Source organism: Seriola lalandi, unplaced genomic scaffold (genome assembly GCF_002814215.2).
Source record: "Seriola lalandi dorsalis isolate HSWRI2012SDOR001 ecotype SW California unplaced genomic scaffold, Sedor1 jcf7180002054941, whole genome shotgun sequence".
In the NCBI taxonomy this organism is placed as follows: Eukaryota; Metazoa; Chordata; class Actinopteri; order Carangiformes; family Carangidae; genus Seriola; species Seriola lalandi.
In genome coordinates this window covers 624,723-641,388 of record NW_019525492.1, presented here as the reverse complement: position 1 = coordinate 641,388, position 16,666 = coordinate 624,723, and the positions used below count along the sequence as shown (strand labels likewise).

Genomic DNA, 16,666 nt, shown 5'->3' with positions numbered 1-16,666 from the left:
CCACCACCACCACCCCCGTCCACCGACCAGGATAATGTCTGTTTAGACAGCTGCATTTAAAATAGCATTCAGTGAGTTTTCAACACACACACACACACACACACACACACACACACACACACACACACACACACACACACACACTGCTGTGAGGTGTCACCTACTTCTGTTTCCGATGAAAAACAAAATCAGTCAAGAATCATTTCGATGCTGAAACGACGGCTGTGATTTAATGAGGCTGCAACTTTGAGCTAAACTCTGTAACTTCTGTTGCCGTGACAACGGACAACGATGCTGCAAACACAGTTGGCCCCGCCCCTTTTAATACAACCACTGTCACGGCAAAAATAATTGAATAATTGAATCAACTCTAGTGGTTATTAGGATAAAAAGTACTGAACCGATTTGCACCAAATTTGACGGAGGGATGGAGGAGGAACCAGTGACGAAGCCATTAACACTTTGGTGCAGATCCAGGAATGTTTTTTTATCTATTCCCCGAACATTACGACGAGAGACATTTTTCATTTATCAATTTATCAATTCAATTATTCATTTATTTATTTATATTTACGGCGTTGAGATCTATGAGTTTGTGCAGTTCGGTGCAGATCCAGATAGTAAGATGGATCCAGATCATAATCCAGATCTGACAGGCGGTGAAGTGACAGCTTCAGGTACGGTGTCCCTCTTGGTCCAATCATCATGTATTCAGCTCAAACAAGAGCCACAGTTAGAAGTGTATTTCACATGTGTCGACGCAGCAGCTCGTCACTGATTCATTCATCAGAACAAAGACAATCATCTGTTCACTCTCCCATTCGCAGCTAAATTGTAGCTCTGAGTTTAATCTGCTAAATTTACTAAATAAAAAAATAAAAGTTTGTTTTCTCTCTTTGCAATTTTTCCCATTTAAGCTCCAGCCCCCGATCAATAGAACTACAAAACAATCTGTCCATGTCTGTGGAGCCCGAGAGAGTGAAGACCTTGAACTGGAGACTTCAATAGGACATCAGTCTCTTCAGGTGTCAGGATTCCTCCCAGGTATTTAAACAGTGAAAATATCCAAACCTCGGCTGAATGTCGATGGATCATAAAGTATTGAATCAGTGTTTTACGATCTCATGAGGAACGTTACAACATATTTATCAGAGCTGTGACCTGAACCGTTTTCTCTATCGAACTGTTAATCAGACGTCGCAGCAGTAACATCGATTGTGGATGTTTTTAACGTGATGAATCAGTAACGAGCCTTATTTTGGTTTGGTGTCATTTCTATTATTCGTTTTTCTCCTTGTTAATTAAAGGTCTCGTAATTATGAAATCTTTTCTTGTAATTGCGAGATAAGATTTGACCAGGACAGCTGACGTATTGATGCTTTTATTCCAAGCAGATCAGATTATTGCACAGTGATCTTTCCACTGCTCCTCTGAAGCCGCCAGGCGATCGACTGCTGACGTGCTGCTGTTTGACTCGTAACTACAACGAGGACGAGATCAGATAACTCTGCGTTTGGCTTCGCTCCTTTTACAGAAGATTTTAACGTCCTTTTAACTGCAGATTCCCTCTGGTTTTATAATCCTCCAGACTTTTAAATACACAGTCAGAAAATAGACAATGCAGCTTTTTTGTAACTCTGGAAAAACCTGTCAGAGCTTTAAGAGGCGCTCAGGGAACTTATTTAACTTTTAATTAATCCGCTCATATTTTACATTTCTTACTGGTTTCTGTTTTTATTTTCATTTACATATTTCATCATGTTCTGTCTTTCTTTTTTTTAATCTCATTGTCCTTTAATCTGCCTCACTTTATTGTACTATTAGATTTTGTTTCTTATTGTAAAAGACTTACTTACTTATTAATACAGTTTATTATTATTATTGTTCCACTCAGACTGAAAAGATTCATCAACAGCAACAAATTCTGAAAACAGATTAAGAAATTTATCAAGTGAAAAAAAGTCAAAACATCTGAAGGTTCCAGTTGATAAAATGTGAAGATTTGCTGATTTTCTATTGGTCACATAAAAAAACAAAAACAAAGAGCAGATTTCACCTTGGACTCTGGGATTTTCTTTCACTTCTTCCTGTCGTTTTATAAAAAGAACCATTAACCGAGAAGAAGAAGAATCGATAGAGCCGAGCAGAGAATGAAAATCGATGTGACTCAGACACTGAGTTACACTGAGAATCAACAGGCTGATACATCCTCAACTTACTCATAATAATCCATAATGACAATGAGCTTTAATTGCAGATTAATTTGAATGAACAGTCCATGAGTCCATCAGACGTCTGACCACACGTTGGTCAGAAACGACAGGATGCGTCGTGTGAAAAACGTCAGACTGTAATCAGAACCAGCCGCCGCGGTTTGACTCGAGCTTCGTCGTCCTGCGGCGCTGTGATGTGGGATTAGTCACCTCTTAAAACAACCGGCGTGATTACGGCCATTATCCTCCATTATCAGCTGACTAATGGCCGCCGGCCGCTCTGATTACCTGTCGCTCACAGCGAAGGTTCAGGCAGGGTCAACTTTAAAGCTGAAGAACCTCAACAACATCATCATCATCATCATCATCATCATCATCATCTGGAGAGAGGGAGACGGCGGAGCAGGAAGTGTTTCTGTTTCTAAGTCAGGAGAGAGAGACGGAAACTTCCGGACACACCGACACCTGATTCCTCTGATCAACATCCTCCGTCCTCATTCACACAAAACCCACATTTACATTTCACTCCACAGATCCTGCTTCAACAGCGTCACTCAGCGTTACTCTACACATGAGCTCCACTCACATCAAACCTTCTCCTCACTACCAACATCTGACAGCTTTAATTAAGAGATTATAAATCTTATCAAATACGATCATTTGTTACAGATTAGAATATCTAACGGTGTAAGAATTAGGAGCTGAAATGACAATTGATCAATTAGTCGGCTGAAAGACAATTATTCTGCAACTATTTTGATGTTTTATTAAGTGTTTGAGTTTATTTCTAAACAAACTTAATGAAAGAATGTCAAACTTTTGATGCTCTTCTTTGTCAGATCTGATTATGAACTTTGGGTTTTGGACAAAACGAGACGTTTAAAGACGTCGTCTTTGACTCTGGGACGTTATTTTCACTATTTTACCCATTTAATAGTCAAAAGATTAATAATATAAATAACCACCAGATTAACTGATATAGGAAATAATCATGAATTGAACAGTCTTTATTGTTTCTATTCTCTGCTCCACTATAAGTCAGAAAACATCACTCACTACAAACATCTGACGCACCTGTAACACCCCCCCCCCCCCCCCCCCCCCCCAGGGAGTGTCTTCAAAGTATTCACAAACATTCACTTGGACTCAGAGATGAACTGATTAGAATTTGGTGGTCAAAGGTCAAAGGTCAAAAGTTAAATGTCACACATTTTTGGCCACAACTCAACAGTTTATTCTCTAATTCTGACACAGTTTAACTCAAATGTCTGTAAGGATGAAGTGATGAACATTTTATATCCAAAAGGTGAAAGGTCAACTTCACTGTGACATCATAATGTTCTGCAAAAACACATTATTCAGCACTGTAAGCTCGACCGGTTGGTGGAGGGATACAACCACGAATTCTAGTTTTTCTTGTAAAATCTTATTGTTTTACAATTATTATTATTATTATTATTATTATTATTATTATTATTATGAAAAGACATAAAAATCAGATTTTAGTTTGTTTCCCACATCCAGAGGCTGAACCTCGTCAAATCTGGACAAGATGAATCTCAGAGAAGATAAAGACTCATGAACCACGTGATCATTTCTTCTTGTTAAAACACTTTATCTTACAGGTCTCCAAATCTCATTGGTCCAAACCTCAGTGAATATTTATTACTAATTGGTTTATGATTGGAAACTTTATCCTTTATTGATATTGAATTTATTGGGGGGTTTTTTTGTTTTTTTTTTAAATCACATTTCATATTATGAATAGAAAATTAAAAAGTAGTGGAGTTAAAAGTTGATATTTATCTTTAAATAAAGCAGCAGGAAATGAAAACAAGTAAAATACAAGGAGCTCAGACTAATAAAGTTACTTTCCACCACTGACTGGATCGATACAGTGATGATTTTTTTAATTGATTAATCCTGATAAAGTATCTGATTTTCATTCAAACACAGATTATCGATCAGCAAACCATCGATCTGACGGATCTGACGGACCACCATCACGGATAACTGTCTGATCTTACCCACGTTTTTACCTGTGACCAGGTCACCGTGGGGAACTCACCTGGTGGAACAGGTGTGTTGACTGGCGCAGCTGTTTACGTCATCACCGTCGGCACCAGATTCACAATGAATCTTTAAAATCTTCACCTTCATCATCATCATCATCATCATCACAGCTTGTATGTCTCTTCATTGAACAGTTTTAAGTCTGCAGCTCGTTCCTGCTCCGGTTCATTAGTTCCCGCCGTCAGACAGCAGCTCTGTGCTGCAGCGCCCCCTGTCGGCCGGGGGGAGTGTGACCCAGCAGCTCAGGGAAACTTCAACTACACTTTCTCCTGTTGTTTGTGCTCAAAACCACCATCTTCTTCAGTCACGTGTTGCATTTTAAAAGTTCATCACATATTTTTTGTAAATTCTGTCTCTTTTTTTTTTTTTTTCACAGTTTTATTCATGATAACACAAGAAATTACAATTTTACAGCTTTTTAATTTTTAATATTTTACCAGGTCCAGATCCATAAGCAGTACATTTAATCTTGTCACATCTGGATTACATCATCCCAGAGAAGATAAAAACTCTTTAAACCACTAATAAAATGAACTTAAAGCAGTAAAAGTGTCAAAAATAATAAAATATTAACTCAGGTTACAAACTCAAGTTTTTAAAATATGAATCTTCGCAATAATTAGAAAGTATTTTAACGGTATTAATGACCCACTTAAAAGCATCATTATATAACTTCATGGGTAATCCCTCTGAGATGAACCATCATGAGAGAAAGAAAAGAAAAGAAAATGACTCGATGAATTAAACCTTTTCACCAGAGCTTCAGTTTGCAAATGTTTTGATGTTTTGGTAAAAACCTGACTGACTTTAGAAAAAGAGAAGAGTAAAACTGTTCAGACACAAACTGCAGTTACAACATTATGTTACAGTTACATGCTGGAAAAATAACTATGATCTGTTTCAACATTCAGCAGATCACTGTCCCGTCACTTTACAACACTGTATGTGCACGTATATACAAGCCTATATGGAAAACAGAAGAACATGGTGTTTGGCATTTGATGCGAATATTAGATTATTCAGATGTTTTCAATGCAGTGTTTCATTTTGCAGCAGATTTGTGGCACTTTGCATTTTGTGTGCAATTTGTGGATTTGAAACAAAATGAGACGTAGTTTAGAAAATGTGTGAAAGCAGTTGGAAGAAAAACTGTATCTGTAAATTCACATTAAATATAACTGCAAAGCGAAAATGATAAACGTGGAACTATGCATTTAGAACATATAGCAACAATCATAGTAAATTAGAACATAGCATCAATTATAGTAAATTCACATCACATACAGTATATATGTTTATATGTGTGTGTGTGTGTGTGTGTGTGGTTGTGGATACAAAGGAAGCTTGAACAAATACAAATAGAAATGCTAACCAGTGTGAGGAAATGATGAACCGTCGTGAGAAAGATGTTTCTGATGTGACTGAGAAATACTGTGATATTCTCCTTTCATTAAGGGCCAAGATGGCTGAAGTGTCCGGCGGTGACAGCGTCCATCTGATTCCCCGTGACACCGTATCTAATTAACATACAATTAATATTGAACACCTTTGTGATGTCTTCGCTCCATCTGGGATTTGTTCTGATCCTTTATTCTTTATCATGTGTCTTCACAGCGTCTGATGAAAAATACATTATCTCCCTCTTGGAGTTTCTCTGTGAATATTGATGCTCTGATGTAAACGACTGATTGTTCATGTGGAGCAGCTGATTGGCTCCTGCTGACACGTTGGTTTATATGAATCAGAAACACTTGGATTGAAACTTCTTCTTCAGTTTTCCTTTGTTATGAACCTGATTTAAAGCTCCAGGTAAAACCTGAGAACCTGATCACCAGCATCGGTGTCGGAGCTCACTGCACTTTGCTTCCAGATGCTGAACATGTGGATCTGAATATGAAGGATAAACTGATGAATCCTCATTCTCTCTGCCACGAGCAGCAGCAGCCGAACATCCATCATTCACGCTTTTATTTTCAATGTCACATTTTATTTTGGCAGTCATTCATCAGTGTGTTTTATCTGTTTAAAAAAGAAATCGCCTGTTTCCTGCCTCCTGTCTCTGATGATGTCATTTCTGAATGTGCTGATTTAATTCAACTTTTTTATTTATTTTTTTATTTTATTAATTTCCTGGAAAATGAAGCTTCTCACAGCAGCAGCAGTTTCTGTTTAATCACAGTCCAATGAACAAGAGCAGATCCAGCTCACGTTGCTCAGGTGACGCCGGCCTCGTTTCCTGTTGGTGTGTGAACCTTTATTTTTTTATTCACGAGTTAATTTCAGCTTTTCACCTTCTCAGTCACAGCTCTGATCTGAGTCTGTGGAAGAACACCAGCATCTTCCTGTTTCTAATCATACTTCATATTTTATATACCACACACACATATATATATATATATATATATATATATATATATGTGTGTGTGTGTGTGTATGTAGATCCTTTAGTAAGTAGTGGCTTCAAGTAAATGTATTTGTAAAGTCACTGCTTTGAGTGACTTACTATTATACATCATAACATCTTATAACTGATGGTTTCATGTGAAAAATTGTCTTGTTAAAGTTGGTCAAGTTCATTTCAGTATCAGAATAAAGAAAGAAAAAGAGAAAGAGACAGAAAGAAAGAAAGAAAATGACCATGAATAGTTTCTACATTCATCCACAATGTGATTAATTATAAAACCTGCAGCAGATATATATAGATATATAAATATATATATAAATATATATATATATATATATATATATATGTAAATACACATATATATAGTAATTTTAGTGTAAAATGTAGTGCAGTGAAAGACACTAGTAAGTAAGTACTAAGTAAGTATTAAGTATCAGAAAATGGAAATACTCGAAGTATAAATAATGACTCGAAGTAATGATTAAAATGTTCAGTGTTTTTCTATTTTAACAAAACGGTCTTTAATAATGAAATGATCTATTTTCTCCAGTTTCTAATTGCGATATTTATTATTATTATTATAATAATATATTTAATAGTTGTTTTGAACAGGTTTTTACTCTGATGAAAGAATGAAGACAACACAAGACGGACTTTAAGCAATACATTATTTATATATAATATATACTTAAAGATTTCTGAAGGAATTAGTATTGAACAATGATATGCTGGGTTACATTCTGATTGAAGCCCTTTTTTTTTTTTAGAAGCATTTAAAACAATTAAAACATCCAAAGAAAAAAAACTAGGAAAAAAGAAAAGAAAAACACCAAACTGCCGCCTTCATTTAAAGAGCGGGAACATTAAAAATCCATGAGACAGGAAGTGAGCAGCTCAGCAACTAAACACAACGACCTCTCTCTCAGCTGTCCCAGGTCGCCTCCTCACTACTGATGATGATGATGATAATGATGATGATGATGATGACGAAGGCGATGAGGGTGCGTCACCTCTGGAGATCAGTGATCAGAGTCCTGGAGCTGCTGTGTGTTCACACCGTGAGAAAGAGAGACACCACGAGTATCTGCTCCATGTTTCTACTGACGCAGTTCATGATGCGTTCAGGGTCCAGCTGAAACGATTAGTTGACCCACTAGTTTGCCAATCATCAGATTGTTTTGATAACAGACTTCCTGCTGCACACCGACTCCAAACCACCAAATTTATTCAAATGTATTTCAGTCCAAGTCGAATTATCATCAGGTCATTTACTGTTTTTCATGCGAGTATAATTTGGACTAATTGCCGTTTTCCCTGCTTTATATGTAAATTGAATCTCTTTGGGTTTTGGACTGTTCATCAGACACTTAAAAGCATCACCGTTTCCTCTGGGCAACTGTTGATCGTTTTCATCGTCAGTTAATGAAGTAATCAATCGTTAGTTGCAGGTTTAGTTCAGTCAATCCTTGTCAACTCGTGAAGTTTGAACATTTATCAGCAGGAAAATTCATCTGAAACAACGACAAGGCTTCAGGTGTCAGAGGTTAAACTGACGGATAAAAGCCTGATAATCAGTCTGATTATAACTTGTGTTCACGTTCAGATGCAGAGGGATTATTTCACTGCAACCAACCAGCAGCATGTGACACCTCGGTCCTGTCGGGGGTCAGCTGACGCAGAAGCTGCAGAAGAGGCTGTAATGACTTAGTGTTTGAAATGAGTCGACTTACAACAACCTGCACGACTGCAAACGTCTCCTCCGCAAACTTTCCCCCGTCTCCGGCTCAGGAAGAAGAAAATTCACATCACGCAAACGCTCCAAACAGCTGTTTACATCAGTGAACGTTTGTTATTTACAGCCTGTTTCTTTTCTCTCCGTGAGTTCATGAGTATTTACCACCTGGTAAATGTCACTTCATCTTCAGACTGGGAGTCGACAGGGATCGACTGAACGCAGCAGGAGACAAACTTATTGTAAAGATAACAGAAAGAAAGTGATGTTTGAAGAAGTTAAATGACTTCGGCTCTGAGGTTGAAGGGTTGAACCTTCTCCTCCTTCTCTGTTTCTGTTTATTAATGTGACCTTATCAGCACCTGTTTTGTCGCCCGGCTATTAAAACAAACAACGAAAATCAAAGCCGTCACCAATACAATGTGTCTGCATGTGTCGCACACTCAATCAAAGCTTTGCCGTTAAAAAGATGAAAATTAAAAACGCTTCGTCAAACTCGCAGCGTGAACACACAAACAGCTGGACGCCGTCATTGAAAAGCCGCCTCTGACTCAGAACGACAGCGGCTTCAGGTTCGGTTTGTGTTTGTCGAGCAGACAAACATCTGGAGGGTTTGTAGTGTTTTCAGCAGGATCACTCAGCTGTGAGGAGACAAACAGTGTGTTCAGAAACCAGGTTACACATACACACACACACACACACACACACACACACACACACACACACACACACACACACAGGAGATGTGTAATCAGATTTCTGCTCTGCCATTAACTTTATTTTGAAAGGATTATTTACTTATTTGAACTGCTTTATTTTGGTTTGTCAGTGTCAGAGCAGAATGAGCCGTTAAGCTTCTCCTCACGATATCAACATGTTTGAAGTCGATGGTGGAAACTAACAAATTTAGAAGCAACATGCAGTTGTTTTAAAATCTCGCCTGGTTTTGTCTGGTTTATCCAGCTGCTGCCTGCAGATATTGTCCTGTGCAAACATGTAAATCAGGTTGACATGATGTTTGAGAGATCAGCTGACTGTAACCTGGTTACTAAAGCGCATGTAAACACACTGAATCTGGAGGAGCAGAGTTCAAGCCTCCGACCCTGCTGAAATATCTTCGACCCCTCCAGCTGCTGCTGCTGACCTCTGACCTCCCTGAGGAAGCGGCACGGTTCAAATACATATGTGGTTAAACACAGATGTTTCCGCTGAGCTCAGGATTCTACCTGATGCTGAATTTCCACCTGTTCTGTTAAAATGGTGCTCTGTGTGAAAAGGGAGTGGGAGGAGGAGGAGGAGGAGGAGGAGGAGAGCTGAGCACAGCGTCATTTCAGAATTGATCAGAACTGTACAACAAAAAGAAAAAAAACAAAAACATAACAACCCATAACAAATCTGTACAAATGTACAAAAAAAAAAAAAAAATCAACAGGATTAAAAGATTCATTTTAACACATCCGTGGATCCGACAGTACGAAGTCACGACTCGACCTCGATCAGAGTCCATGTGCCGACTTTGTTAAGTGCAATCCACAGCAAACCTGAGGCCGGGCTCCGTGCCGCCGCCGCCGTCAGCACCTCGGCCACAGTGAGTATAAAGGACAGCTGGTTAGTGATCAATACTCTGTTAATTTCTCCAATCACTTATGTTGCTTTTATTGCAGTAACATGAACATTAACAGCAACGTAAATCTAAAGAAATAAAAAGACATTAAAAAAAAAAAAAAGATCCCTTTCTGCTGCAGTTCAGACTCGTCACTACAACCTCGTCAAAAATGCTAATAATGCTAATTAGCGACTGTGTGGAGTGATAATGCCCCGACTGGTTAAAGTCAAGATAACACTCACACACACGTCGTCCCTGTTTCATCTCAGGTAAAGAAGCAGTAAAAAAAAAATTTCCTCACTTCCTGTTTCCACTAAAATTCTCCTCTGAAGAGTTTCGTTCCAAAATAAAAATAAAATAAAATAAACACACACACCTCCACGCTAACCTGAGCTGCAGTCATTAGATCGCCAGATAAAAAGAGAAACCTGAACACAGGCTCCATCACAGCTCGACTCTCTCCACCCGCCTGGAAAAACACATTCTTCCACTGAGCCGACGACGATGATGATGATGATGATGATGATGATGATGGGGACACACAAGGTCCTCGTCATCCTCATCCTCATCCTCATCATCATCATCATCATCATCATCACAGCCGACTGAGAGTGCGCTTCAGATCCAGCCGGGTGCGACAGGGCCGTCTGCACTGAAGGAGTTTCTCTCTGCGGTGCGACGGAACAGATTTACTTCAGATCTAATCAACGCCTCCGTCTGCACCGAGTCCAGAGCTGTGACCCAAATCACCTCCGTACCAACTAGATAACACACAATTACTCACTCAGTGTCCAGAGGAAATCCAATGGAAACAATTTTGATTTTGTGCCACAAAACCCCCCCCCAAAAAAAAAAACAAAAACTGTGGGAGTTTTTGAGGCCGTATAAAAAGCACGACAGGAAGTAAAGTGCACTATATAGTGATTAGGGAGTGATTTGAGACACAGCCGTGATATTAAAAGCAACACACAGTCATTGTAGATGTCATTTGACGACTGCTGTCGAGCTCTGCTGTGTAGGAGCGGCGTGTTTCTGTGCGTCCATGTTGAGACGGCGGTGTGTAAGGACGATCTGGGTTAAGCCAAGACGTCGCGAGTGTGTGTTTCCCTTTAATTCTTTTTTTGTATTTGAAAGTGTCTCTCCAGGAAATACAGGAGGGGGGGGAGGGGGGGGGGCGCTCAGGGCTCATTACGCCCATGTGTTTTGCGCTCGGCCGTCGGGGTCGACAGTCCCAGTAGTTTCCATGTCCTACACCTGGTCTGAGACACTAGGAAACCTGAGTGCAGCTGTGAAGACGTCTGGAGACCACGAGGAAAGTCCAGGGTGACGACTTGAAATGAAAAATAACGAATAATTTCTACTCTATTAAAAGTTTCTGGCTGCTATGGTTATCCATGCTGACTTTTAAGACTGTAACCACATTTTTGGAACGGCAGTAATGTAGGTCAGGTGGTTTTTTTCTCTCTCTCTCTCTCTGAGTGTGAGATGAGTCACTCCTGCCTGTGGTTGTTTAAAAAGGAACCAAACTCTTCAGAGGAGTCAGTGGGAAGAGAAACTCCTAAACCTGATGACATGAACATCTGTGAGACAAGCTGCAGCTGGATCCTGCAGGTAGCTCATCAGAGGCCTCTTTCGATTCCCGGTTTTTCAGCGGCTGATCACATGATCCGGGTCACGCGCGCCCACACACACACACACACACACACACACACACACACACACACACACACACACACACACACACACAAATGTCACATGATCAGTAGACTGTGCTTTTTCAAAAGGAAAGTTGTGGTAGTGAAAAAAAAAAGGAAGGAAGGAAGAGAGGACACAAGGAAGGAAGGAGGGAAGGAGGTTAAACGACTCTGCGTTTGTTTCGCAACACGGCGCGACCCTCTGACCTGAGCACAGGGAGGAGTCAGCGACGCCGACTTCCTGGTTCAGTCCAGTATATCCACTTCAGCTTAAGGAGGAATTACACAGACTGTGATGCAACAGCACGATCGCGCGATTGCTAAAGAAAACACAACGCAGGCCCAAACGCTTCCACTCATTATCAATGATTCATTATTGCATTTCATTCATTTACTCGACACAATCACCCTCACTGCTGCTCTCTACTCTAGATTATATTCATATCACCTCTCTGCTCACGTCCAGCCTCAAACTCCTCATCCACCCAACGACATCGAAGCCCGTTCCCACTGCAGGAAGTTAACGACCTGTAACTGTTCTGCTTTTGTTTCCACCGGTTTCTGAGTTGGTGTTGCAACGCGGCAAACACTGAGATTAACAGAGCAGGACTTGTGTTTTTAGCTGGTCTCTCTGCAAAAAGAGTCCATGACTGTGAACTGACCGATTGTTGAGGTGCACACGTTACTGTTTTAACTACAGCTCCTTGTAATGTTTTTGTAGTGTTGGTATATTAGTACTGCACCTGTCATGATGGAGGCAGCCTGTTGGTGTTTATATGGGTGTAGTACCATACTTGTACATTGTGCATTACTTCTATTTCTTTTATACTTTCATGTGCAAACTTAACTTTATCCCCTCCTGATCTCTATTTCTAACTGGAGCTGCATCAAACTGGCTCGACATAAAAGGTCCATACAACACATTGTTGACCTTTGGAAAATATGTGCGCTGGCTCCTCTATGAGGTCCAGTCACCCATAAAGGTCGGCAGAGATGTTTACATGTTTACATATCGACTTTGGCAGCAAACTCTACGTTACTGCATTTGATTTTCAGTCTGTTCTGCACAAGATTCTTCGGCTTCACCTCCCTGATTTCACATTACAAAGCAGAAAAAGTCAGACCTGCATATCCAGTGGAAACAAGACAGGAACTAGAACCAGGTTCTATTCATTGGAGGCTCCAGATTACAGGTTGTTAAATTCCTGTAGTGGCGAAAAAAACAAAAAAACTAAACACCTTTTAGCAGCTCAATCTCAAAGCCAGCACCAGGTCTTCAACAACTCACATTATTATTCAGTACCAGTGATTGACGCCTGGTTTAAGTGTAGTTTCTGGTTTTCTGTAGTTTCTGGAAGAAGAGGAAACGGTTGGTAATATCCCTGCTCTCCCTCTTGCTGCACGCTCACGCATTAAAAAAAAAAAAACAACCCAAAAACAAACAATATCTCCATCCTGTGTAATGTGCTTCAGAGCCAACCTTTCATGAAACGCCTGTTTCTGCAGCCTGGATTCATTAACAAACAACCTTATTACTGGAGGCTGACCTCAATTTTTTTTTTTTTTTTTTTAAAATAAGGCACTACGTGACATTATAGGCAGAAGGTAGAGTTAGTTGTTTTGTTTTTTTTTTTGGGAGGGGGGGCAGCCACTGAGAGACAAACACACTCGCTGTGAGACGAGCTTTTGCTGATTTGTCAGAAGCAACTAGATTAAGTCGACTAGAAAAGCGCAAAATCTAAATTTTGTTATTTAGAAAAGGGATCTTTGCTTCAGCTTTTACATTTTGCTGGAAAATCGAGCAGAAAAAAAAAAACCCAAAACAAAACTAAACACCAAACTTGTGTGAGAAAAAAAGCCCCACGTTTGGTAGAAAAACCTGAAGGATAGAGGAGATAAAAAGGTTAGAGCCCAAACATTTGCTTTTTCCCTGCAGAAATTAAGAGCAGTCACCTCGTGTAGTTCATGGACAGAAAATTAAAAATAATGAGAATAAATGAGTCTTGGGGGGGGGGAAATCGACGAGGATGAAATTAACTTAAGAGGAGGAGAGGGGGGAGGGAAGCTTCTCATTAGCACCATTGTGTTCTGTAGTGACTAATTGCTGCCTAATTAAGAGTCAAGAGAGGAGGGCGGACTGAGCAGAGTGGAGGCGATGAGCAGACTTTTCCCTCACAGTTCTGCCGGTCACCTGTTCATTCCACATTTCATTGATTAATCACCGTGTTTATCCCTGCTGGAATCAGAGGAGGAAATAAAATTATTTGGTTTGTAGACGAGACTCCGGCTGAATTCATGAATTAATCCTTGAGCGCGATTCGACGATCACGGAGGAGAAAGAAACGAGGAAGAATCAGAGCGGTTTCCTCCTCGGCGAGGGGACGGGACAGGCCGCCGGGAGGAACGGTTCGTTCCTCAGTCACTGCTGTCGTCTTCGTCCTCGTCGTCCGACAGGTTGTTGAACTTTGACCCCGGCCGGCTGATGGAGTCTGACCGCGGCGCGAGGCTCCCCGACGTCAGCTGCACGTAGCAGTATTCGCAGACTCGGACGGGTTTAGACGACTGGCTGGGCAGGAGGTACTTCTTCTCCGAGCACGGCCCGCACACCACGAAGCCGCACTTCCTGCAGTGGTGGCGGCGGCTCACAGGTGTGAACTTCACCTTCTGGCAGCGCATGCACACCGCCGCCTCCGAGTCGGGCACCCAGACGGCGGCGTGCTCTCCGGTCGGAGCCTTGCCGCTTTTCTGTAGCAAGTCTCCCACACATTTCCCTATGTGGTTCATCCACTCCGACTTCTCGGTGGCGGTGGCGGCGTAGACGGCGAAGGACTTGGTGGGCGTCTTGATGAGCCAGCCGTTGCGCAGGTCGCCCTCGTCCGGCACCGTGTCGATGGTGACGCTCTCCAGCGGGATGATGTGCTGCTTGTTGTACTTCTTCTTCTGAATGACGATGTTGCCGTAGACCAGGATGTCGTTGAAGAGGAAGAACTGCCGCGCCTTCGGCTTCTTGCGGCAGAGTTTGGTGAGGACGCCCTCGCCGATCAGCACGCGGCCCGGGATGGCCAGCGGCTGGCCCGCCGCCCCAAAGCAGCCCTCCACCACCGCGATCCGCTTGGAGTTGGCCTCGCTGTTCGCAAGCCGGTCCACCATCTTCACCTCACCTGAAGCAAAGAAGAGAGAGAGAGGGACAGAGGTTTAATCATCGTCTCTCAGACTTTCTGTGAATGATCCTCCGTCCCAAAACAATTTAATTTAATTTAATTCTCATCAACCATTAATGACACCGGAGAAACTCGTCAGTGTGACAGTTAAATAACATTATGTGGAACATGAACTGGATGTTTCTTCATCATGAATCCGACTCCGTGGACACGATATCTCAGTAACGCCTTGCAGGAACGAGGTCAAACTGATTCGATTTTGGTTGCTCAAGGCTAAAGGTCAAAGGTCAAAGTCACGATGACCTCACAAAACATGATTTTCGCCCTGTGAATGCGATATCTTCAGAAGGGAATCCCTTCAAATTTTGGCACAGACGTTCCCATGAACACCAATCACTCAAGACTTCATGCAGCAATTATGACAAAATTTCACACAAATGGTTCATATTTTCTCTGACTCTGGATAAACAGGGATGTAACCTGGAACTAGTCTGAGTGGCGGAGGGATACGACCACGAGGAGGCGATTTCTAGTTTCATGTGTAGCGGCTCAAAGCCCGTCCAGTTTGAGACAGTGTTCAACTGTAATTCATTCATTCATTTCATAATTCAGCTTTAAAATGCAAAAGAGGTGAGAGAGAGACATTTCTTTGTGAGAGGTGTATTTTACATATTTCACACAGCCGTTGATAATTAACCAGGTTATTGAGCAAAGCAGGATTCTCCGGTCTCAGCTAAATACTTTAAATCTAAACACAAGGGGAAGAAAATGAGTCACAGTCCTATTCACTGCTGAGTGTTATATCCTGGGAATAAAAACAAATAAAACCGATCAATGAAACTCGTTTAGCTGCACCCCTTTCCCCGCCTCTTCCCACAACATCTTGGTTGCACCGTCTGGATTTGTTCTTTCCCATGATGCATCTCTTCTCTCACCAGAAACTACCACAGCTGTGCGAGGTCAGTGATAGTCTCATTTTTAAATGTAAAAACCCCCGTCATGTCATGTGCTGTCTGGGCGCCACATGATCTGATTTTACAGAACACATCTGCGCGGTTCAGACCGATCACATTGATTAATAAACGTCTGATCTTTATCACATGTAGCTTCATATTCAACTGAAACTAAATGAGTTTAACAGAATTTCTTATTTCTCTTGTCATTTGGGACCAAAGAGAAAATGAATACCTTTCACAGATTATGATATTATAATATATATTGCGACATGATTCACAGCCGTTTCTCCAACTAAAATCTAAATCAATCTCCTGGATTTTCTTTGACATTCAAAGTTGGATGGCAAATAATTTCCTCCAGCTTAACAGGAACAGAACTGAAGTAAATTATCTTTGGTCCTATCTTTAGTAACTGATTATTTTATGAACTCATACGCTGATTAAACTTCACAGGTGCACTTAAATCAAGAAATTAATTATTAAGCTGTATAATTAGGGCTGCAACTAGTAATCATTTCATTATCAAATAAATGGCTCATTATTTTTTGTCAATTAATCAATTCATTGTGTAGTGTATAAAATGTCAGAAAATAAAGAAAAATCTTGAAAAGGGAACAAAGGTGATGTTTTTTTTATAAAGTCCAATCCAACCAAAAGATTTCAATTGAAAATGTTGTAAACCAAAGAAAAACAGCTTGAAAAACAACTTAAACTGTTGATCTTTATCAATAAACAGCAGGACACTGTGATGATGTGGTGGATTTTTCTTATTTAAACTTGATAATAATAATGTCATTTGAAAAATATCCGCTGCAGTCTGACTTCCT

The 16,666-nt window shown here is 40.7% G+C and overlaps 1 protein-coding gene and 1 long non-coding RNA gene across 2 annotated transcripts in view; both read right to left on the bottom strand.

The window, feature by feature from the left end:
- Nucleotides 1–4,418, bottom strand: part of LOC147817563 (uncharacterized) — a 6,353-nt gene extending 1,935 nt beyond the window's left edge. Inside the window, exon 1 of the long non-coding RNA XR_015436260.1 lies at nt 4,282–4,418. This is a non-coding gene — a long non-coding RNA (uncharacterized LOC147817563). The remainder of the gene's footprint in view (nt 1–4,281) is intronic.
- Nucleotides 4,419–7,341: 2,923 nt separating this feature from the next.
- Nucleotides 7,342–16,666, bottom strand: part of plekhf2 (pleckstrin homology and FYVE domain containing 2) — a 32,750-nt gene continuing 23,425 nt past the window's right edge. Inside the window, exon 2 of the mRNA XM_023393647.2 lies at nt 7,342–14,883. Coding sequence (XP_023249415.1) covers nt 14,138–14,872 — 735 coding nt within the window. The 5' untranslated portion in view covers nt 14,873–14,883 and the 3' untranslated portion in view covers nt 7,342–14,137. The remainder of the gene's footprint in view (nt 14,884–16,666) is intronic.